Raw genomic sequence first — 24,131 nt, forward strand, 5'->3', positions numbered from 1 at the left:
ACTTGGAACACTAATACATTGTTCCAGACTGAAAGTAGTCCTGACACAATCATAGCTCCCCAGTTGTTTATATCACTGAGCAGAAACTATCCATTACCTCCAGCATGGTGTGCCTTTTTCTAGTCCTGGTCAAACTCATATTGGTTTCTTGTATTAGAAGTGAGGCCGAGGTGAGACGGAGTTTGGCAAACTTTACAGAGCAATGGAACTATAAAAAAGTCACTGGGAGAATATCATCTGTTGTACTCTGTGTAACGATTGTCTGATGATGACTATAGGTTTGAATTAATTGGATTGCATTTATATGAATACTTAATAATAATAAGAATTCAATCATAATTTGTCTTTATTTCTCTGTCTAAGTGAAGATATATTTCTTCAGACTAGTCATTTCAGAATGAAAGTAGGCTTTTGGATGTTTTGTTGAAACTTCTGAACTTGAAGCTACACTGTGCAACTTATCTGATGAAGGGTCTGCCACCTCCATGGAAATGTTATTACTTTGTCTAGAATGTTGAACAGTATGACTTTAAACTTAACTACTTTTGCTTTATTCAGTAGCAACTGTGTTATTGCCTGCAAATACTTAGAAAAATATGTGTTCTTATAGTGAGCACGGTTGACTCTCCACAGATCTGACTTACAACTATAGACTTTAAGGAATCGCTCGTCTCAGTGAAGACTGTTTAAATGTAAAGCATTGCAGAGGAACATTCTAGGTATCTACTTGGAGACAAGCAGGTGGTGGTCCATTCATCTGAAAAATTACATAGTGCAAAAAAAAAAAGTTAAAAGCATTAAATTAAGGTACTATATGTGCTTGTGGCCAACAAGACCCGTCACGCTTTCAACTAGGTAAAAAAGTACCAACTCGTAACTGTCCAAATTACCGCTGTCCAGTGGTCAGATTGTTTACCATACCATTTTTGGCAACCCACATCACATAAATCACTGAAATAAGTCATTGGTGGTAAAATGCTTTATAAGGTGAGGTAAATTTGGCATTGGTCTGTGATTGCTGCCTCTAGTCTTGAGGGCTTTCCTGTGTAAGTGAGTGCCAGTGAGCTTAAGAGTGCTCTGGGCCTACCAAACGCCCCAGTCTGAAGTCAGCGCAGGCATTTCATGGGGTGTTAACTGTTTCTGAGACACTCTGGTGGGCAGCTCGTAGCTCCGTTTATGGAGTGTAAAACTTCAACTTCTGCATCCTTTTTTAACCTTCTGCCTTTGAGCCTGTGCTTTTGCTGTTATGTGATCGGTGTGACAGCTATTCTGTAAAGTTTCATGTGATGTGCAGTGAATCGCAAAGAGTGAGCATCGCAGGCTCTTCCTGTGTTGAATGAGTGACATGTTGTTGTGTGATTGAATGGACAGATGCTTGTTGGTGTTAAGATACAGTGCTGGCTCGAGGTGTTAGTGAGACGCCCCGGGCAGCCTTCGAGCCAGTCTTCGCTTTTGGAAGGCAGTCATCAGTCCGACTCTCCACCAGGCAAAATACCCCTCAGCCAGGGTGAATTCTTGTTTACCTGCACTGCCTATGCACTGCACACTGCCGGAAATGTTAACATGACCTGTGTGTGCAGGAGATGACATTTGGTAAACATGCAATATGCAATGACCCTGTCTAAAAATGCAATAGTACAATAACAATATTCTAATACCCTGCTTGCAGTTTTCGTCTGTGTCTTGCGACTGGGAATATTGCATTTACAGCTAGGAGATAACATATTTTTAGAATCATATCACAAAATTATTATGAATATACAGTTTTCATATATGACCAAAATATGCAATTTATATTTTATATATATATATCAAAGAAAGGTTACTTGTGTTGCTTTGCTTTTTGTGGGGAATCCAAGATCCTTATGGTGTCCATGATACAAAACTGAGTTAGCCCAAATATTATTCAAATTGTGTTCAGTACCCACCCAGTAATCAACAACCCCACAACTAATGAAAATCCAAACACAACCCCCATAGTGGATGTAATAAATTTACAAAAGATCAATTTATTACAAGGCCTTCTTGAGATCCTCTTTGTCCCCTTTCTTACCTTTGCAGCTAAGGTCAGAAGGACATCTGTGGTCAGCACGCGATGAGAGAGGAGTAGGCCGCAGACAGCTATTGTCATCAAGGTGTAAATAGATGGAAAAAAGGAGCCTGATTAGTAATAACACAGGCTCAGAGATAAAGGGCTGTGATGTGGACGGGGCCTGGCCTGACCAGTAAACAACCAGTGGGGAGTCGAAAAGGCCTGGGGATGAGCCCCAGGCTAAACCTGAAGGATTCTCTCAGCACCAGCTCTTTAAACAGAAGGTCATACACGCGGTCTGAACACACACGCACATTTGAGCTGTTTGGTTTGAATATTCTCACAACGCTGCTTTAAAAGGATTTATTTTGCACCAACACACAAAACACTTATTTGTTTTCCAATGGTCACTGATAAACAAATGATTCCTGTTTGCATATTTGACTTTTTAAAGCTTTTTCCTTATTTGATAATTCTGTTAATGCCTGTTTGTTATAGTGCTATTGTCTTAAATCTATTCTATCAATACTTTAACACTGATTGGACAGCACAGTTCTTACACCTGATCCAGTGTTGTCCAGAGCACAATACAGCAGGAGCACTGCACCACCAAACAAACTCAACATTTTGTCAAGAAGCTCTCAAGAAGTCCCATGGAAACACATATGTTTTATCTAGTGTAGCACTCTCCACCACTTTTTTGTTTTTTGGTATTTTTGTCTGTACTAACCTACTTTATGGTGACATTATGCCATCTTCAAACATTAAATGCGGTTAACCCAAAGGTCTGGACCACTGAAAGTTCACTAGAGCAGGCCACGTTCTTCATTGAGCGAGTGTAAGGTCATTGACTTTGGACCATGTTGATTGTAGAGCAGTAGGCCATCCACACTAACAGTTACACAGACAGCATGGCAGTGCTCAGACTGAACTGGTGCTAGACACTCAACACACTTCCTGCTACTTCCTAAGCTTGTCAGTCACCCAGAGAGGACGGAGTTTGATCTAAAACGAAAGCTACAGTTCTCATAGGGAGTGTATTGCGCCCTGCTTCCTCCTGGTCACTGTAATCTTTGGTGTCTCCTCAGAGTCAGGTGTAATCCGTCACACACTGCCACATTTTTGGACATTTCCTGTGTGCGTTGGTGGAAGTAAGCATATTACTTTGTCTGCAAATCAGAGCGCTCTCCTTTAAAAACACACACAGCCAATCAGACTTATCTTCACTCGAATTAAGACAGACAGGTGGATTGTCAGAAGAAAAGATTTAAAAAGAGGAAGAAGAAATGAAGATCGCTTTACATTTTTTTTCCTCTGTTTTGAAATAGCATGCACAGGGGGAGGGGGGATGCGGCGTCGTGGTGGGTGACTGTTAATGGCGAGAAATGAACGTTCCTGACTGGTGGTTGTGACAGGAAGAGACTGCTCTTAACAAGGCGTCAGAGTCCGTCATAGCTCCACATCCATCACTCCTCAGATGCACGCAGCCAGAAGGAGGAAGAGGAGGGGTGCATTTAAGGATATTCAGAGGGAGAGAGCCTGTGTGAAGGGTGGAGGAGAAGACGAAGACAGAGACGGCGAGGGGAAAAAGGGGGATTTGAGTGTGGCTGACAGCGTTGCATTTAATTTGGACTGCCAGAGCCCTTTTCATTTGACTTCCTCTCAACAGCTTATAGAGGCTGGGGAGGGCTGGAGGGTAGGGTTTGCCAGGATGTCTCAGATTAGGGCTGATGTGCCACGTCACACTTTAAGCCAGCCTGTAATTCATGTTCAACAGGGGGATACTCACACATTACACCGCACTGTGCAGGACGTGATTAATTGACTCACACTCTAATATTTGGTAATTTGCCCGTCCGCTGATGTGAAACTGACTTTATACTAGACTTACTGTATGTCGCCGTCCCAGGGATGTTATAATAGTCTCTGGGCAGGGAAATCTTCAAAATGCGGATAGAAACTCGTGGCTGTCACTGCTGGCACATTAGCTGAATGACTAGCTCTCTCCAATCACTAAAGGTTCCCCTATTCTGGGTTCAGGAAGGGCCTTTCTGTCTGCATGCTCACACCCATCATCCTTAAACTTGTAAATTAGGCTAATCCTTCTGCTAGGTACTCATATCAGTGTTGGGAAGAATACTTTGACAATGTATTTAAAATACTGATTACCTGCATTAAAATATATCTGAGTTGTGTTATATCGTAATATATCTATATCTATATATCTGTATATCCATATCTATCTATACTCTGAACACCAGCAAATGAAGGAGTAACTGTTCTGGGCAAACAATCAGGTATTGATACAAGCCAATACAGTTTTTCATTGACACTTTTTATTGATACTAACTGCTAGTTAACAGAATTATCAAGACCTGAACTGTTAAAGAACTGCTGAACTGTTAAAGATATGCCTGTATTGCTCTCTTGATCCCTTGTCATTTCAAAACTTACTGGGTTCACTCAGTGCATTTGAGGACAATCCATTCCGTTCACTTAGCTTATGATATTGATATGATATGATATAATCCTGTTGACACTTTTTTAACTAAGGATGTGCATTTTATTTATTTTTTATTTTTTTTAGACAAAGCTGTTTCTGGTGATGGTGGAGGATGATGGAACAGCAGGGGACAACCGGAGGGATATGGCAGAAACCTTACTGTCGGCTTTGACAGACAGACACCAGCAAAGACAGACATGGAGAGACAGGTAACACATTGTACCACCTACTCGTCCTTCCACTGGACATTCTCTACTTAAATGTTTAACACACATCAAACTATAACAGCTGCCTTTTTAGGCTTCACCCCAACTTAGCTCATAAAATGAAAAGTCTCATGAAGAAAGTTAAACGTGCATATGTAACTTTTACGGTGGATGGCCTGCCATTTACTTGAAATGATATTGCTTAACCGGGAATGTTCCACAATTTGGAATTACAGGTAGCTTTCCACCATTTATTCTATTGCATTCTTACTGTGAATAGAGTTGCTTCTCCACAGACATGGAGAAGTGTATATTAGCCTGAAGTCGTCACCTGCTTGTCCCCCAGAGATAGATTTAATACCATAGTATGGAACATTCCAGACAAAACAACAGTTGTTAAAAGTTTGTTTGAGCAATTATTGTGCAATATCTTTATTGCCCAGAATATTTTTTTTCCTGTTTATTTTTAGTGTGAGTCAGTCTTAATGAAAAGGCTGGCATGCTTTGACCTCCTTGATGTTTGTTTGTGGTCCATGGGCCTGGCAGCTATCACAGCTATCACAACGACACGTGTGTCTTGGATAAGCTTGGTCACTTCCTTCCTCCCTGATAAGGACTGAGAGGGCAAAGATGAGAACATTAGCCATCCGTGCAGATAAAGAAAGACGGGCCTCACACTAACATTCTGTGTTATTTTAGCTGTTCTTTCTCTCATCAACTCCGCCTCAGCTCCAGAAGAAAACTCACAAAATGAAATGTATGTAAATCCACATGTTTCACTATCAACAGTTTTGACCTCTGTGTCACATATGCTCACATTGTACAAGGGAGAAACCTGCAAGTGATTAGGGCAGAATGGAGTCTTCTCTTGGACGTATGTGTTATTGTTTTGTTCCATGGCGCCCCTCTGTTGTGAGTTGTCACCCTTAGCTGACCCCAGTGCAGTCCATCCAGATGAGTCTTGTAAACACTGTTTTTCCACATACCTTGCTTTGCTGTGTGGATGTCCTCCACCACCTCAGCTCTGATGTAGGCCTAGCCCCGATAGTACATTCCAGCTGCAGGTGCTGAAAGCTACAAACCATTGCACCCTATAGACACACACCCTCCTGCTATCTTCCACCACCCACAATGCAACAGTACCACCTACTAGACATGTTTAACCAGGGATGGCGCAGAGCCCTCCCTTAGATGCTCCGATGTGCAGAGGAAATGCTGAGTTTGTCAACGGGCAGACAGACCTTTACCCTATCAGCAGTGAAAGACTGATTAGATTAGTTTGGGAGGGGGGCAAATGTCTCACACAATGTGTTTGAACTCCAGCTGCTCCCAATATCTCCCCTCTCCTTTAAACACACGAAATGTCTGGCCAAGCCTCCAGCGTCCCCTCTCACAAAAAAGCAGGGGTCATACTGTCAAGTGGCTGTCAACAGATAGCATTAAACAAAACTAAACACATGGCTGTATGTAATGTTAAGTGAGACACACTGATATTGATTGAATGTGTTCAACACATGATGAGGATTGATCTGAAGAGAAGATAAATATAATGCTTTAGTTGTTTAGCCAGTTTTTTGGTTAGTGATGCTGTTTGTATAAAAGGATTTGTTTGGATTATAGGCAATAATATATGGCTGAATTTAATTTGTGTTTCATTTAACTTCAGTGAAATGCATCTAATCCTTTATTTTCATAAAAGCTCTCGAAAAACAAATTAATTTGCTGATTCATTTTCTCCCTTTTTATAACCGGCATCCTAATTAGGTTTCCTTCCAATATGCAACAGGCAAGCTTTTATCATTATACACTCTCTTTTCTATGGTCCTCATTCAGAGCATAATACTTGCAAAAGCGAGAAAATAAAAAATAAAGGACGCATGATTGATGACTCTAGCTTGCGGCACATAAACATAAACAAGCAGCACTGATTGATTACATTTCTGGCTGACTTTTGTTTCTTAAACACCGGTTAAAGCTGTGCACTGGAACGTGGCTCTGCCTGCTGCTGCTCCTACCTCTGGGGCATTTTAACACTAGCGAGAGCACAGAAGAGAAGAGAAATTGGACCTGTTGACCAGTGTTTTTTTCACTCTGACTTATAGGCACTCAGAGTGAATGATGCTGCTACTCGCCTGCACGCTGCAGCAGTCCATTCATTCAGTCCAACAAAGTTATGAGAGCTTTTTTATTCTTATGAGCTTTTCTGGTAACTGGGTTTTCCCGATGCACAACGCGCAGTCTTTGATAGATGCTGCCCTCTGTGTCCCTTCGGTATACGCCTCGTGAGTACCATGGAAATAGATGAATTATTATGTGTGTGGTGATTGGTCTATCGCAGAGTTGAGCCACACAGGAAGTGTAGACTGAAGAGAGCAGCACAACCACCAGGGAACAGACTGTCCATAGCTTTTATTTTGCATGTAAATTATACACAACAACAATTTTACTTAATACTTATTATTTACATTTTACTCTGCACTAATCAGATCTAAAAAAAAAAAAAAACATATAAAAGAAATAGATGCACTAAAAAATTTGAACCCAATATGATACAGCATAAGGCTATCTGATGCATTTTACTTGCAGAGAAACCTGTTGTTGAGTTGACCTTAGCCGGTGAAGTGGCCCCTACACTGACCATCTAAAAAGCACCAAAAAAGCTTTGTCACAGGCGGCGAGCAAACACTGAGGGGAACAGCTGTGAGTTTTGTACTGACCATGCAAACTGCTGTAGGCTTTGTAAGGTCATTATATGATAATGAAAATCATTACAGAATTACATGGGGGTTTAGGACATGAGAGCAGTGGGAAGGGGAGGGGATGGCCACATTGGGTTTGATAAATGGACTGTGAAGGTGCCCATCTGGCCCTCTATGGCTTTTTCTTCCTGCTCTTTTATCCACTCCTGTCCTTTACTACCCCTCTTTCATTCCTCTCCTCTGTTCTCTCGTGGATGGGTTTTGAAAAGCGGGCAGACCTGTAGTGAAAGATTAACAGAGTGCAAACCCGGCTCACCTCTGTGGAGGAGAAAAGAAGAGGGGGCAGACTGAGATGTTTATGACCCAAAGCGGGGCTTTGTGCCTGGCTGGCCTGACTCTGTCTTCCCATCTCTCAGTGTGGGCTGGTAGAAAAGTAGGCAGCTATTGACCCCTTGACTTAGAAAATGGTTGGACACCTTGGGGAGCCGTGAATCGAAGATCTATAGGTATCATTAAGAGAAGCACAGATTTTAAGCTTTAAAGCTTTGAGCTTGTGAAATATGTATCAATCTGATTCTCAAAGTGTTGACTTTAAAAGAGTTGATTTTAACATAGAGAAATTGTGGTGTATTGGAAGTCTAAAAATGCTCTGCCAGATCACACTCCATTAACGAAGCTTTTCTTATTCCAAATGGCTAAGCATTAGTCTGATTGCTTTTTAAAGATCTTTCCCTTTTGCTAATTGTCCTTTACTTTCGTAGCAGTGTCTCTTGAATAGTTGTACACTGGTTGCATGTGTCATGCTACATCTGTTGCCTCTGTTTATGACTTTTCCCAGCTTGTTGTGACTTAGTGAAGACTTTATCCCAAGACAAAGACAACATCAGCTGACATGGCAGACTGAGCCATTGGACAGGGAGTCAACAGAGTCAACAGTTGCACTCATCACTCAACTGTCCAGCCTGACCTTTGACCTGCCTGGCCTTTATGTTTCCTTCTATTGTCATCCTTTCTTGTCCTCACCTGGACAGGGTACTGCTGCACAAAAGACCCAGTCTGTCATCAAAACCCAGGGTCAGCGAAGGCCAGTGTAGGCCAGCATGTTTAGGCTGAAGCTTGCATGACCAAGAATGACCTCGCCAATGCTGTCAACTACCAGTTGCACCCCTGTGGAGGTGCATAGAGACACACAGAAAAAGAGAGGGACCTTCGTCGCCTTGCATTTCTAGGGGTGGTGATGAGTCTTTTGTGTCGTCTCTGACAGACACCACCCCCATCCCAACACATGGGTGGACCCAGACGTTAGTGGACAAAAGAGGTCAGCTGTCCCAGATGGGATGGGAAAGATTGTAAGCGTCATATTGTCGATGTAATCAAAGATAGACAATGTATAGCCTTGTTTAATGTGACCTCCAAATCACAACTGATGAGCTCCTCTCATAGACAACCATCTTTTTATAATGCTGCTCTGGGTTCAGTGCTTCAGTGGGTTTCAGTGTTTTAATAATGTTAGTTTGCAAGTGTCTCTCTGCTTGTTATCATAAACCTGGGTTCCTTGGGTGGGCAGGAGGTGGATCTCTGTGCTGTAAGGTGTAAGCTGAGGTGACAGCTTCATCAGATTTCTCAGACTGTGGCCTCACGTTTGCCTCAGCATCACCCCACAACAGCCACCCTGTGTTTTGGACGCAAAGCCTGCTTGCCTTGGCCTGCATTGTCTGCCAATTTTTGCTCGCAGTGCCCTTGTTTCTCTTATCTCAGGGCTTGTTTACAAAAGTGCTTGAAACACCTGTGTGGTAACTGGGACTTTTGTTATGTATGTTTTTTCTGTACCATTTTAACAACCATCAACATCAGAGTGTTTACCCAGTTCAGGACTCAGGACAAGACAACAAATAAGGACATGTCATCTGTCTCTCTGATCACTGGCCAGCTTGTAATTAGCCCAAGTTCAGTGGTTAGCCTAAGACAGTGTCGTCTAATTTGTCTGTCTTTATCTCAAACATGTCTGTGTGGTCCCGCGACGTGCTCCACAGTGCAGTTAGATAGCCTGTGGCCTGGGTGTTTGTGAGGTGTGTGTTTGTGTCTTCTTGATTATAAATTATGAATAGCTCTCTCATGCATCCGCCCCTGTTTAGCAATCAGTCAGTTATGCATGACATTCCCTGACCTCAGTCGTACCTCACAGCTGCTGTGTCCTCTTTGCTTCCAGGCTGGAACATACATCCGGCTATGTCTTTTCTGCAGGAATGCACTTTGGACAAGACAAATGATTACACTTTTACTTTACCTTACACTTACAGCTCTAACGAGTTGTTTCCATGTAAATAGAACCAAGCGAGGCAGAAGTGAGTGCCTTGCTTGGTTCTCAGTAATTAACCATTGAGGTACAAGCTCTTTCTCGTTTTGTGGTTGGGTGTGGGAATGAGAGGCTGGCACAAATCAGTATCACATTCACTGTTAAACTTTCTCATATTCTCAAGTGAGTCACAACTGCATCCTATTGGGTACAGGTTTTAATAGATACTTTTTATGATTTCACAGTGAGGCCTTGTCAGGACCACATGGCACTGAGGAGAAAAATAGTGTCATTAAATGTCCCGCAGACATTTAAACACACTTGTTGCATTGACAGATGCCCATTAAATGGTGGCTTTCTTAATATGGAAACATGATTTGTGTTTGGAAAAACATTGTGGCTCCGAGTTTGGGCCTGTTTTACTGGTAAGTCATGAAACCAAGGACATTCTTTCTGGTCAAGCTGACATCCCAGTGTGCTGATCGGGTGGATGTGGATGCATGATTGAGTTGATGTGTGACATTACAACTGCAGAGAGAGGGCTCACAGAATGGGGCCTGTCAATATATTTCTCAGATCTTTACAAGTACTGTTTAGTGCACAGAATTTTCATCAATGTGTAAGATAATCATGGTCAGCACTAGCTGTTGAATTGGCTTATGCTATGAGGTTTGCAGAGTAATATGAAAAAGACTACAAGCACAGGGAGAACTCCACACAGGAAAAGCTTGTTTGCTCTGGAATAAACGTCTGCAAAGTATCAATCTGAATTATTTTACATTTGCCCTGTGTACAAAACTGATGCAAAACAATTTAATGGAATAATATTACCATTAAACAGTACATAGAGTACTGTTATTTTTTTATTCTCACACTGACTTGCACACAGTCTCCAAACTGTTTCCTCTGTGATCTTTCATAACACAGCACCTGGTACCAGCTACACTCTCTTAACCTCTGCCTAGCCCGCTTCAGATATTACACGCATCTTCCTCTTGCTCTTGTGTTAATTATAATCTACGCCACTACAACACTTCATTTTATAGCCAGCATATTGTCTTTTCAAGGCTGGCAGGTAGGTCATAAATTATCCTGAAGGTGAAAATGGAAGTTGGAGGAGATAGTTATGAAAATTTCATCTGTCTGCCGTAGCGGCCGCAGCTGCTCCTGTCACCAGGCTTGTGCAGGAATGGGAATTACACCAGGTCAGTGTGTGTGTGCGTGTGTAAAAGCGCGTGCTTGTCTGTGCATATGGTTCATGAACATGTGTGAGTACTTACAGTGTGCTTGTATATACAGCTCATCTTTGTGTATGGTGACATTCATTTTGTGTGCCCCTTGCGAGTCACTGGGCCCCTGTGTACCGCTGCTTGGCCAGGTAAGACCCACCTGTCAGTGTAGGGAACATCTCTGGTCCTTTCTGTCACCCTCGGGCCCTCAGCTCTGCCCTGAAGCAGGAAGAACCAGGAGGGGGGAAATACTCACAGGGCGGTCCCCAAGCTGTCTCTGTTCATTACTGCTACAGAAATGGGACGTGGCCGGCAGGTGGCCAGACCTTTAGCTGCTACCTACTGTGATCATCTGCTACTCCGCTCGGCAGCTGTGCGGGTGGGTGGATGTTCGACTGGAAAAGCGCGAGACCTAACTTATGAATTTAAGCATGTGCATATTTTAGATTTGACCCAGGAGTTAGACTGAATATGTGTCAGATTATTGCCTTAAAGCTGTGGGCCTTGGAGTCTTTAAGATGCTGTGCTATTTACAAATGAAGAATAGAATAGAAAACAGTCTGCCTTAGTGCTGCTGTGGCACTTTCACATCTGACTGCTTTTCCGAATGTCAATTAGTAAGACACACAAACACAGTAAACCCTCCAGACCCTTCCTCGTCCTCAATCTCCAGTTTTCCTCAAAAATTCTATTAGGGCCAAAGTCCATAGCTGTTAATTACAAGTCTAACTAGCTTGTGTTCTGACGAATGGGATGGTTTCAGCAGTGCTATGGGATAAAAAGAATATCAGCGTTTTTCACTTCCCTGTACAAAGACTGTGTGTGAAATGGGTCATCAATCCCATAGTGATAAATGTCTGCTGGAGTAATGACTCTCTTATCGGTGCAGGATTACTGCAGATATTTGTAATTAGTGTAGCCACACAAGTCCCAGACAGATGTTTTTAGGCGGCACTGCATTGAAAGCCTGAAAGGTTTGGAACTTCCATAGAATAATAGTGAGAGCTAGAGGTTTTGTACTGCTCTAGATGTGACTTCTGAGCTACCATTATGCAAGGCTATTAGACCTTTCTTTATTGTAGATTTTCATGTACTGTTGGTCTACAATCCTGCTCCTTCCCCTCCAGCCCTGGAGGTAGCCTCTTCTCTGCCATGGGGAGTGAATGGTTTACTTTTAACTTCGATTTCTTCCATTTTGGGCAAAGAAACACTAGCCGCCCTGAAGTTTCTCTTCCAGATCTCATGAAATCACAATGTGATGTATTCAGCCTGCGGTGTAGCTCTATTCACAATGCAGTTTGACATTATGAAGCCCTGCTCCCCTCTGAGTTCTCAGTGCATCAGTATGGTGGACAACTGGCACGCCTGTGCATTAATAAAGATGTCTTGGTTTGGTCACTCGTTACTTTGGCTAAACTGTATCGGGAGTATGTTTTATTTCCCTTTCTTTCTCTTGCTCTTCTTCCTTACATTTTCCAACCAGTGAATTCAAATAACCCATGGGTGTCATGCTGAAGCTGTTTTTGGTCAGATGTATTGTTATCTTACATATTCACTTATCCCCAGTGTCCTAGCATAAGTCTACTTGCATTCACAGTCTGTTCTCCAGTGACAGACGTGTAAGCAGATGCAGCCAGAACTGGTAATGGCAGGTGATTATAAGTGGCACACGTGCCAAACTAATTAAACCCCTGGGTTGACAGCAGCATTTGGTAGTACTGGCATTTGGCATCCTGGCATTAGAATAATTGTAGCAGCATATTACAGATGCAAGACTGCAGCTAACAACATCATTTATTGTAGAGCAGGCTGCCCTGCAAGGCAGGCTTGAGTAAACTTAATTTATTTTTATGTAAATGTTATACACATTAAGCTCAATAAAGGTGTTCATTTCCTGTAAACTCTGTACAGACATTGAACAATTCGGTTAGTATGGTCTCCTTTCTTCTCATGGCCATTGTCTGTTCAAAGCACATTCATGACAAGGGCAGTTGGACATAGCAGTGTTTTAGGTCATCATTTCTCCAGCTGGGGGCTACGACTTTGTGCCCCCTGGAGAGGTGAGACGTGAGCATGGAGGCCAAAGACAGCGCACCTGCACTCTCTCTATACATCACACCTGGATGATCAACTCTAAATTCCAACATACCTGTAGTTCTGTGGAAACTAGTCTGCTTGTACCTGACTGACAGTTTCATGTGATTAGTTGTGTGGGAGGTGGCTGGCCCAGGTGCAGTCTGAGGGTCACAGCGTGTGCATTCAGGCCAATATGATGTTACATATGATTTTGTTTGGATATACTGGGTGTTCCATTCTTTTAATTCTGTCTATGTAATTGGTCATGATCATCTTTTAATTCTGAAATATCTTGGTACTGAAAATTATGCTGCGATGTGTTCATAACTTCCAATTCTTTTGGTATAATTTTCCTAAAGTAATATACTTTTCAGGTTTTGTTGTGAATGCATATTTGTTATGGTGTTAATCTAGTAAAAAGAGAAGTGAAAATCAGCTCCTCAAAGGCATCAGTGAGTGGCCGATGGCGTCTGATATGTGAGGCTTAGTGGCTTCTCATTATGTTGTATTGCAGACTGATTAAAACAGTTGACTTGTTCTGTCTGTGTGGAAGTGTGTGCCCGTCTGTGCCAGCGCATGTGTGAAAGAGTCGGCCTTTAGGCGGCTGCGGCGTGTTATCTGTTTTTTCAGCCTTGTCATACTAATTACAGTCCATATTTACTTACATTGCCTCTTTGTTTAGTGCCCTCGATAGGCATCTGTGAGCCTCTGCCTGGGCTCTTCTCATTAACAAACTGATGAAATGTGATAGGTCTATCTAATGATGATACTGAGAGCTTTCAGAAAAAGAGGTCATGATACAAATGTTGTCAGCTTTTTGCTACCAAAAGAATTATGTTCATGTTATCAGTGACTCTGTAATTGCTGTTTACCAGAGTGGGCTGGTGGGGAACATACTGATTTCTCCAAAAGAAATGGAAAAGCACGCCAGATTGAAACATGATTACAAATTTCATTTTAACTCCATTTTGAATTGTCACAGTTAAGATTATGCAATAACACATGTCTAGATTACAACATGCACATGGCAATTGTATATAACAATCCTTAACATTGGCTTTTCTATAATAATAGTATTACAGTAATTACCATCATTACTATTTTCTTCAAGATTTAATACAGATGTCACTCTGTACTTTACTTTTGAAAGAATGCCCCCTCATGTGGTTGGTTGACTTGCAATAAAAGACATTTGTGCCTAACTTTATTGGTTAACTAATGCGGTTGGAGCAGAACACTATGGCATTATGCACATCCTTGTACATTTCCAATAGCTTTAGTGAATGGTTAAACAGAACAGGAAGCTGTGGGAGAATACATAGAGGGGTGAGCATGCTAAATCACGGGTCAGCTGAGTGATCTGGATGGAGTGGGTGGTGGGCTGCTCCAGAGTTTCAATGGCTTTATACAAGACTGAGTGACTGATATCCAGACACCGAGCGCAGCGCACCCTGAATGGGTAAATGGCATTTATTCAGCCGGTTAGTCTGGGAAAACATATGGTGCCATTTGGAGGCCCAGACTGGTGCACGCTGTTCTCCTGTAATTAGACTGGCCCAGCAGAGTAGCTACATAAGTGCTTCATGATAACTGCCCTACTGTTAGCCTACAGTGCTGCCACCCAACCCTAGCGCACCACATTACACATCCTGTTAACACACTGTTCGACACCAGCCAACATCAGTGACACCGCAGCCCTGGCAGCCACACGGAAGGCAGCTTAGGTGTCAGTGCAGTGACTCTACCATATTGCTCTACCATACAGCTCTCATGTTTTTATAAATTAGTTATGTTCATTACACGTAATCCTTATACGTAATTTAGACTTAAATACTGTATTGTTGTTGTGATAACTGTGCTTCACAAGTGCTTTACAAGGAGCACGAAGTACAGTACAGTAAAGTACAAAACAACATATAGTCATTTAAAATGAATAAAATAAGAGAACATTAACTAAGACTCATTGCAATCGACATTTTAATTAAACATAATAATACATTAGATCCAATCATTTGACCCTTCAGATTCAATTTCCAAATTGTAATTGCAAAAGTGAAACTATATCTTTTGAAGTGAAACCATAACCACCATTACAAGATTACAAAATTCTACACTTCTATTTACTTGAAGTCACTAAGTTCTTGAAAAAAAAGTACTTTCTGCTGTAGCTTGTATGCACATCTTTCCTCAATGACAACACATTTTCTGCACACCCTGTACACCACGGTGGTCTTGGTATAAATATGTATAAGTTCACCAGACTTGTGTTTAGCATGACAGCAGTGTGTCCGTTCTTTGTAAATAGCTGTTTAGTTAAAGGCTGGAATATGTTGTTCTCTCTTGCTCATTGTCTCTGCTGTTTTCTTTTGTAATGACTCCCCACCCTCCTTTCATCAGGATGAGGGCAGCAGATTGTGGGTCGGAGGCATGGCTTGTGTTGGCAGGGCTGTGGGAGTGTCAGCTGGGCTGTTGTCCCGTTAGGGGAGGATACAGGCTGGCAGCCCGGCGGGAAGGCCCTGTTAAAGACACTCTGCTGGGAACCAGACTGAGCCAGCGCCTGGCCCAAAACCCACACACACCCACATATGTACAGATCATCTCCAGGAGGGACCACTCAAGACTGGAGTGGGGGTCTGCATGGACCTACAATAAAGACATTTTCTTCCTCATTTATAAAACCTGACACCAGCAGTCTGTCCTCTTCTTCCCCTCATCAACATCCTTCACTAGAATTACAGACATGCATATGCTCATGGCCATATTGTAAAAGGATGATTGAATGGCAAAGTCAGTGAGGGACATTTTGCTGACCTTTGTGTCTGCTTTGCATGCTTTACAAGGTATTTCAGCTTCCAGCTTAAGCTTATGTTCCTTTTTTCTTTTAATATTCTTTACTGTATTGACTGCTCAAATTACTTTACAATAGGCAAGGTGGAAGAAGAGTAACATCTTTTACATTTTTAGCTACAGCACCATCCACATCTCTCACAGTCAAAATTAAGTTTTTAATCATCCACCATATTATCCAGATATCATTTCTCTATGCTAAGTGACACCAGCCACACCATCATAGCACAGAATATTCTATTAAACATAACACAACTTGTATTTTTATAACATTGTGTGACTTTATAAACAATTTAAATAGCCCTGGGCAAAACTGGGACATTTAAGAACAGCGCAAGTAACATATTTCCCAACACGGCCCTGTGCAGAGCCTCCGCCTCCACCACACAGAGAGGGAAATTACAGGCTAACACTCGGTAGTACAAACCACGTGTGTCCAGATTGGAGCTGTCTTTGTGGCATGCTATTCTCTTGTTGTCTGTTTAGCAAGTACAGCGCTGCCAAATTTGCATATGACGCCATGTATATTTCAGCAGCGTTTAAGACACACATCAACTGCAGTGAATTATGCATAGGGCCCGGTACAGTGGTGATGCTTGTCTTGTGCACTTGCGAAAGAAAATTGAACTGTGTTTTTCTCTGCTCGTGACGCTCAAGGCCCGCGGCCCCATTAAAGTACACAGCGGAGGTAACTTCTAAATGGACGTGTGGTGTACATCGAATTCCCCGTGAACAAAGAAGCCATGGCACAGGGAGACACATCCGACAGGTTCTGACGGCTAGATAATGGGATTCACAGCCGCTCCAAAGGGACTAACCACGGTGCTGTAGAGGTACCCTTGTACAGGCCACACTGCTGTCTTTTTCTATGTGAATATGTATAGTGTTTGTTAAATGCGGCGCAATGTCAAAGATGAGTGACTGAATAATTTAAAGTTGGTATGTCTCACAAAATGATCCAAACCATGTGGGGGAATTGTCAGTGGGAGGAATAGAGTATTTCCGTAAACACGACTCTAAAAAGTGGTTATGCATTATAGACTAGGCTTTTTGAATAGGTTTCCCATATGCAAATGGGGCACTCAAAAATCTTAAATACATTAACTCTGGGTGTATTATTAAAACCCACATTGCATATCATTTGATGTACACTGAAAGACAAACTGTAATTGATTGTTGCCTATATATGGGAAAAAATATATATATTTGTGTAATTTTCTGCTCAGAATGGTATTAAATAGAGAATGGTTTGCATTTAAGCTCATCCAAATGAACCCAGTCTTTGAACAGTAATCACTAAAAAGTTTTAGTTTAGTTTAGTTTAGTTTTTCAAAAGCAATTCACTAATACTATAAAATAAAATGGAATAGCACAAAAACCCTTATGCCAATCTTGTCTACAATGAGTCCATACTAAATTATAGCAGAATCCAGGACATAGTTAGCTCGAAAGCAGGACTACACAAAACTAAACCATTTCCTCAACCAGCAGCGTTACTAATAAACTCATAATTACAGGCAATACTTACAGTCTAAACCTCATCTAAATAAGAAATGCTATATTCCAGAGCACACACCAGCACACATATCCCTATTTGAAACCCACTGTAAGCATGCCATATTAACCCCAATTCTATATTTATCTCTATTAGGGGTCTGGGGTCAGCTGGCGGAGTCTCTTCCTGTCAGCACAGAACAGTGGGCAATGCGTGAGGTCGAGGTAGACAGTACAAAGCCACCTGTCTCACTCCCCTCTGAATGTCCCTTCTTTCTCTTTGCTGCACGTTGACTTGGACACACTTGTGACAATCCCCACTCGGGCTTGCCCTTGTGCCAGCCACCATTCTATTTACAGGGCTCATTTTAGCCACCTCCACATGGTAAATGACGATAAGCCGTGGCTGTAATAAACAATCTCGTAAACAGCTCTGGAGCTCAGCCCTTAATGGCCTAAGGGGCTTGTAAGATCTTTATAACACATTTATTACCACTTTTAATGGCCTATAGAAGCCGTGAGCCATAACATAAGGGGAACACTAATTTAATTCCCTGACATATATTGCCTTTATGTTATCTTTAGGTTTAGGATATTTTGCCAACTCTACTGCTTTCATCGCTATTTCTTGTTTGGGATCCTTTCTAATGCATTGTGACACCAAACACAACTCCGCTCACACACTTTCGCTTCAATTATTCCGCCACTTGGTATTCCGAGTCTGGTAAGAGAAGAGGAGAAAACATTACTTTGTTAGCCAAAAGCACACATCGGCTCAGAACAGACGAAAGGGCCAGCATGGGGAATAGAGATATTTGATGTTGAATCTCCCCCTATTTACAGTAGGATGCCTGAATAAACGTGTTCTGAAGCTGGAAGGCAGCATTATGACCCATAACCCCAAGGTATTTGAAATGGAACAGCAGGACTTACTTTGAAAAAGAATAGGAGATGTGCTCTGGGCTCAGTGTTTATACCTTGATGTGATTTGGACTGAAATATGAAAAAAAAAAAGCCTGCATCTGTTCTTCCCTTTTTGTCCATGGCTGAAATCGTGCGCATTTTAGCACAGAGAACCTTTTCACGTATAGTACACTGCTGGCACTACTTGTGAAAAGGAAGTATTTTCCTTGTTATTGCCCAAAAGCGTACTGAAAAACTTTGTGTCCCTTTAATGTTAACTTAATATAGAGTTACTCACTTTTCTTGTCATCTCCGATTCAGCACCTAAGCCAGATTTGTCTTACACTATCGGCACATTTAGCTAAGATTAAATTTGAACAATCTAATAGGACAGACTAGACAGTTTTTTACTAAAGGTGCAGCGTTTTCATCTTAGGCGTGCCCTTTCCGCAACATTTTCCCATTATGTTTTATTAAACTAACTCTAGGGCCTAGATATCTTTTTCCACTTGCTGCGCCTCCTTTCTCCAAATAGCAATTTCATCCCTTCCTCAATTATTCTTTTGTCTGAAAAGAAGCACGATATCAATCTTTTATGTTTTGGAAAAAAAAAAAAAAAGATCTGATGAGTGCTATTTGCCGGACCTCCTGCTTGTCAGAAATTGTGAACCTGGCTTGGAACACGAAATTGTGGAGTAAATCAATATGGGGCCCAGTATTGTTATGGGGATCCCCTTTCAAAAGAATATAATTTGTTCGCCTTATGTTTTTGATCTCTTACTGTACTCATGCCATTCCAGTCACAGTTGTTATCATAGTTGCTGTTGTTTGTATGTTATTTTAGCTTCTTTCCCAAGTAGCTATTTAGCAATTTGGACAAAAAGTACAATTAAAGCACCATCTGTTTCCAATGGTTCTAACCTCAGACAGATGGAGTTTGTCTATTGAAGCCATATACGCAAGTCTCTGGCAGGTTTGATGCTTCGGTAATGAACCTGCTAATGCGCTACAAGTCTGATTTCATCAACGCTGCCCTATAGATGTGCTTTAAAGTATCTTTTTTACTAACTTCATTTCACATATTTAGCCTCGGCGGCCTTCCAATAAAATACTTTGTACACGTTTATACTTATTTTTGTAGTTGGAAATCTTTACTCCACGCTGTTCGGCCGCTAAATCGAATCTTGCTAGTTAGCATTTGGTGCAATCGTGAGTCTGTTCCTACTTTGAAGAAACCACTGCAACTTTGGAACAGTCATGATATTTGTCAGATGACTTCACTTTCAAACTCTTCACATTAAGCTTCAAACCACTGACCCTGTGCTGGCTCAATTATGACTGTCAGAGGGAATCTCAGCAAACACATCACCCTGATCCCTTACGCGCTGTGCATGTGTCTAAAGAGCTAAACTGCTGCTACAAAGCAAGCCTTATGCTTCCTGCCTTATCCTACTTTGCTCTGGTCTGCTACCACACTTCCACAGCTACCATTTTATACTCTACAAGATGAACCAAGACAGGTCCTATAACAGAGAAGGAGTGCTTTGGCTAACTGTATTGTTGCATAATTCTTTATGCTATTGTAATGTGAACAAAATAAAATATGTTGATGCATTACTTTTGCATTGCATTTGCATTGGGACTTTTAATGCCAAATGCCTGTTCTGTCTAAACCAGCCACACCAATACTACTGACTGAGTAACCAGGGTGAAATGCCTCATCCAGCTACACGGCAACATGTGCTTGTGTGGCAACAAAACTGGCATCTCTCTGGTGAGATGGATGCTAAATGCCACTACACACAACAAACCTTGACTGTTATATTCACTGTTGCAGTGTAATGAACGCTTGTCAGTTAGACCACTGACCCTTTTTTGCCTTCTCTTTTGGTGGTCACTATAATATTGCAATGTAAAAATGACCAGTGAATAAGATTTTTGAAACACAGAAACCAGCCTGAGGGCCATGACCAGAACTCTTCTAATACGGGAGAATTGAACTGCTTTGAACTGCTGTGTTTTTTGATAACTACTTGGTATGCTTCCTGGAGGATAACCTGTGGGCTTGGCTTCCCAGGCTTTAATCCCTTTGATTAAGTGCCAGGGCAAGATAGCCCAGCACTCAATAGGCCCTTTACCGTCCTAATATCCCCACTGTCCGGGCCTTGAAAGCGCCAGTGTTCTGAACTTTGAGTAGTTGGATTTTGAGAACTCCTTTTGACTCCTCTGCACGTAGTTGTTTTATAGTTTGGGCCAATAACCTCCTTCCTGTGTGAGCTCTTCCCTTCCCTTGTCCTGTGTTAGGTCAAGGTGTCCTCTGTTCCTTTGCCATGTTTATGCATTATTATGATTCATAGCTGTAAACTATTCCATGGCACAATGGAGCTCCTCTTCTTGGTGCAGCTGAGGAATGGGACTCTGGCCTTGGCTCTGGTGAAAAGCGGAAGGGACTTGCAGTCTGTCACATCTTAAACATGTATTTCACTCATTCCTTATCTTTTATTTTCCTATTATTGTTATCTTATCTTTTATTTTCCTATGATTAAGGTACAACACTGGCATAGGTGCTGCTATTGTATACTAATTGTTTCCTCACTATTGGCTTGAATATTTTAATACTTCCATAAACAATAAGAAACAACAAGAAACAGACATGATGTACTTTGCCAAAACCAAGTCTGAAAGCATTCTGTCTCCCTAAGAAAAAAAATAGCACAAAACTATATTTATCTTTATTTTATTTTAATTTCTGCAATTAATGTCAGGCCTCTTTTAATAAATGATCAAATACATGTGCTTTTGTTTGTGCATTATTAATTTGAAATGCAACCATTTTTAATTTACTCCCACAATATATAAATTAATAAAATAGGCTATAATTCTTTTTTGGAACTTTGTTTTTTGTCTTTTTTCTTTCACTTTTATTGTAAACCACCGTAAACATTAAATCTTGAAGTTGTTTAGTAAATACAAAACAAACCTCAAACTTGAAATACCTCCTGATGCGTACAATGATTGGCTCAAGATTTCGTAAGAAGAGCTTTTGTTATGCATTTTATCACAGCTAAACACAGACAACCACCAGATTTGGATGCAGATAGAACATTGGCTGACCTCCTCCCTGCACTCTGTACCTTGTTTGCTCCCACTATGCAGATACGAGGGCACTCTGACATACTTCTGAGCCTTCATGTATTGTTTCATGGGTACATTCTGCTTACTGTGAACTCCCCGTTACACTATCACACACATGCACAAACACACTTACTGTAAATGCTCAAAACCAGGCAATCCAGTGTCCCCAACATATCAATTATGCTATGATAAATATTGTTCAGAATCACAGCTGTTTTTAGTTACTTGTCAGAAAGTTGAAAGTTGTAGCTTTCAAGAAGACATGTCACAAAGCAGAACCTTTTGTTGTACTATCAATTATTGGTCTTATTTAAGCAAGATTTAAGCTGCATATCCTGCTGAAATTATGCAGTAGCAAACACTCTGAGTATCTAGAACTTTTTAAAAGAATATGTGCATTTGTATATATTTACATTTTTAGTATTTTTATTTTTGAGTGGAGGTCGGAGGGTGGGGGTAGGGCATAAATAAGCGCATGTCACGGCCTTTTAACATTTCCTTATGTGTGAATCTTTCTCCCCAGCTGTGCCTTGCCCTTAGCAGGCCCAGCTCAGTTCTTCTGATAGCCATGAAGGGATTTGGGCTGGATGGGAAGACCCAGACTGGGCTGATTGCTTTGAATAGCACTGGCTAAAGCTGCCTTTGAAAGCATGGCTCTGATGAGCGTCTTCTCAAGAGCTAGTGTAGTCACTGCCTCTGGGAGGGACCCTAACTAATACTGCAGCATCAAATATACAGGAAGAGGCAGGGATCACCAGACACCCCCAGCGATACACGCTCATGCATGCACATAGATCTGCACTGACTTTGACAACTCTAAAGTACTCCCATAAACTTTTCCCAGCTCATGTTTTCAGACACTTCAGGGCCCAGCCCCTGTACAGATTACCTACTAATATAACCTTTGCAGGCCTTGTCTGAGTCCACATATACACAGACTATTAGTACAATTAACAGCATGGAACAACCACATTTTAGAATAAACTGCTTGGTAGGGAACATGGGCTTGCTTGTTTTGTTCGCAGTTTCACCTTGTCCTTTTGCACTCATAAAACACCTTGAACATGAGAGAAGACAAATTACAGCTTCAAACGCAGGTGTCCTGGTGTGTTTTTTCTCCACAGCTGGCCCCCAGGGTACATTAGTTGTGTTCCACAGCACTGCCTATGTCATGGGAGCTGTCACAGAGGCCCCTGGGGCCCAGGCTGCTGCTCTTTAACAGGGTGGCCTTTTTGGCTTGATCGCCTGTCGCCCCAAGCTCCGAGCTCTGAACTCAGGTTAGGTCTCCACTCCACACCTCTGACCTCAAACCTAGTTACCTCTTGACTTTGCCATCAGCTCAGTTTTTGGAACAGGTATGTCCAACATTAGCATTCGCATAGGTACATGGACACAACAGACTAATGCTCGTTAGGCTGATTAGAACAAGTTTAAACAAGTGGACATCTGTGTTGTAAGAACTCATCTTTTTCCCTGCCAAATACATGGAAAATCCCCTTCCAGTGTTTGTATGTGTCAAAAACAAAGTTGAGGATACATGCTTTGTGTCATCAGTAGCTTCAGGCAAAACAAGTTCACTTATATAAAGTGGGTCATAGCTGGAAAAAAGTGATAATACAATACTAATAAATCTCAGAGAAGGCTAATTATCATCAGTACATCAGTGCAGAATGAATGGCCGTGTTACACCTTTACATATTGTACGCTACGGTCGGGTTAACACAGACAGTCATAGAAACAATGGGGTAAAGATGCAAGGCGGAGGAGTGGGCATTCATGGCAGGAGATTTGGTAGTGCATGTGACATGCCAGGCTCAATTTTCTATTGCAGTTTATGATTTTTCATGGTCATGGCTCCCCTGCCTCCTTTTCAAAATAATCGCCTGTCGGTTCTTGCAATTCAGAGCCTCTTTCATTTCAGAGGTTTGTTTTTGAAAAGGTTACTATTATAGCCAAATGGTTTCTGTGCTTCTCTAAACATGGCAGGGCATTAGTGTGGGCTCCGGTTTCAGGGCCTGGCTCCTAATGAGAGACCCAATCACACAAAGGGAAAGACGGATCAGCCGCGCTACACCAGACCCAACCTGTGGTTTACCTCTTGAAATATAACCACGCTCCTTCATGCTTCATTTTCCCTACTTTTTTCTCACTCATTTGTTTCCCCTACCTCCTGTCATGACTTTTCACTTTGAAAAGTAAAGTTGATCAGAGTTGATATTGCAGCTGTACAGATCTGCAAATAAATAGCTTAACACCAGGCCAAGTCTGGCCTGGCAGCTTGCATGGATGGCACGCATGGCTCAAGACTACTTAGTGTCTTCTCAAATGGGCTGTGAGATTCTCGCCAAAAGCTTTGACTGAGCCACATATGGAAGTTTTGGATCCAATACATGTATGCATAGGTTATTAGATTGTATATGTTTGTACTGGGTGTAGAAATTAATGAGAACAGCATCATGAGATACTTATGGAATCTGGTATGTAGGGCTGGGTATCATTAAGAAGTTGCTGATACGATACATATCTCGATACACAGGCCATGATACGATACATATCTCGATACAGTGCACTTTTGATTTGATATGATATATTTCAAATCGATTCGATACAGTTCAATAAAAAATAAAGGCTAAATCATAGCTGTGATACTAAAAGTCTTTGTTAAACCACTTCTTGTGTAAAGTTCATATGAAACACAAACATTTTAATAA

General features: G+C 41.6%; 1 protein-coding gene across 1 annotated transcript in view; it reads left to right on the top strand.

Moving 5' to 3' along the window:
* The window catches only part of fto (FTO alpha-ketoglutarate dependent dioxygenase), a 101,946-nt gene that overhangs the window by 40,443 nt on the left and 37,372 nt on the right, over positions 1-24,131 (top strand). The window contains exon 8 of the mRNA XM_055154700.1: positions 4,620-4,744. Within this exon, the coding sequence (XP_055010675.1) occupies positions 4,620-4,744 (125 nt within the window). The remainder of the gene's footprint in view (positions 1-4,619; positions 4,745-24,131) is intronic.

Source organism: Boleophthalmus pectinirostris, unplaced genomic scaffold, assembly GCF_026225935.1.
Source record: "Boleophthalmus pectinirostris isolate CB_2022bp ecotype Guang Dong unplaced genomic scaffold, ASM2622593v1 HiC_scaffold_19, whole genome shotgun sequence".
Classification (NCBI taxonomy): domain Eukaryota; kingdom Metazoa; phylum Chordata; class Actinopteri; order Gobiiformes; family Gobiidae; genus Boleophthalmus; species Boleophthalmus pectinirostris.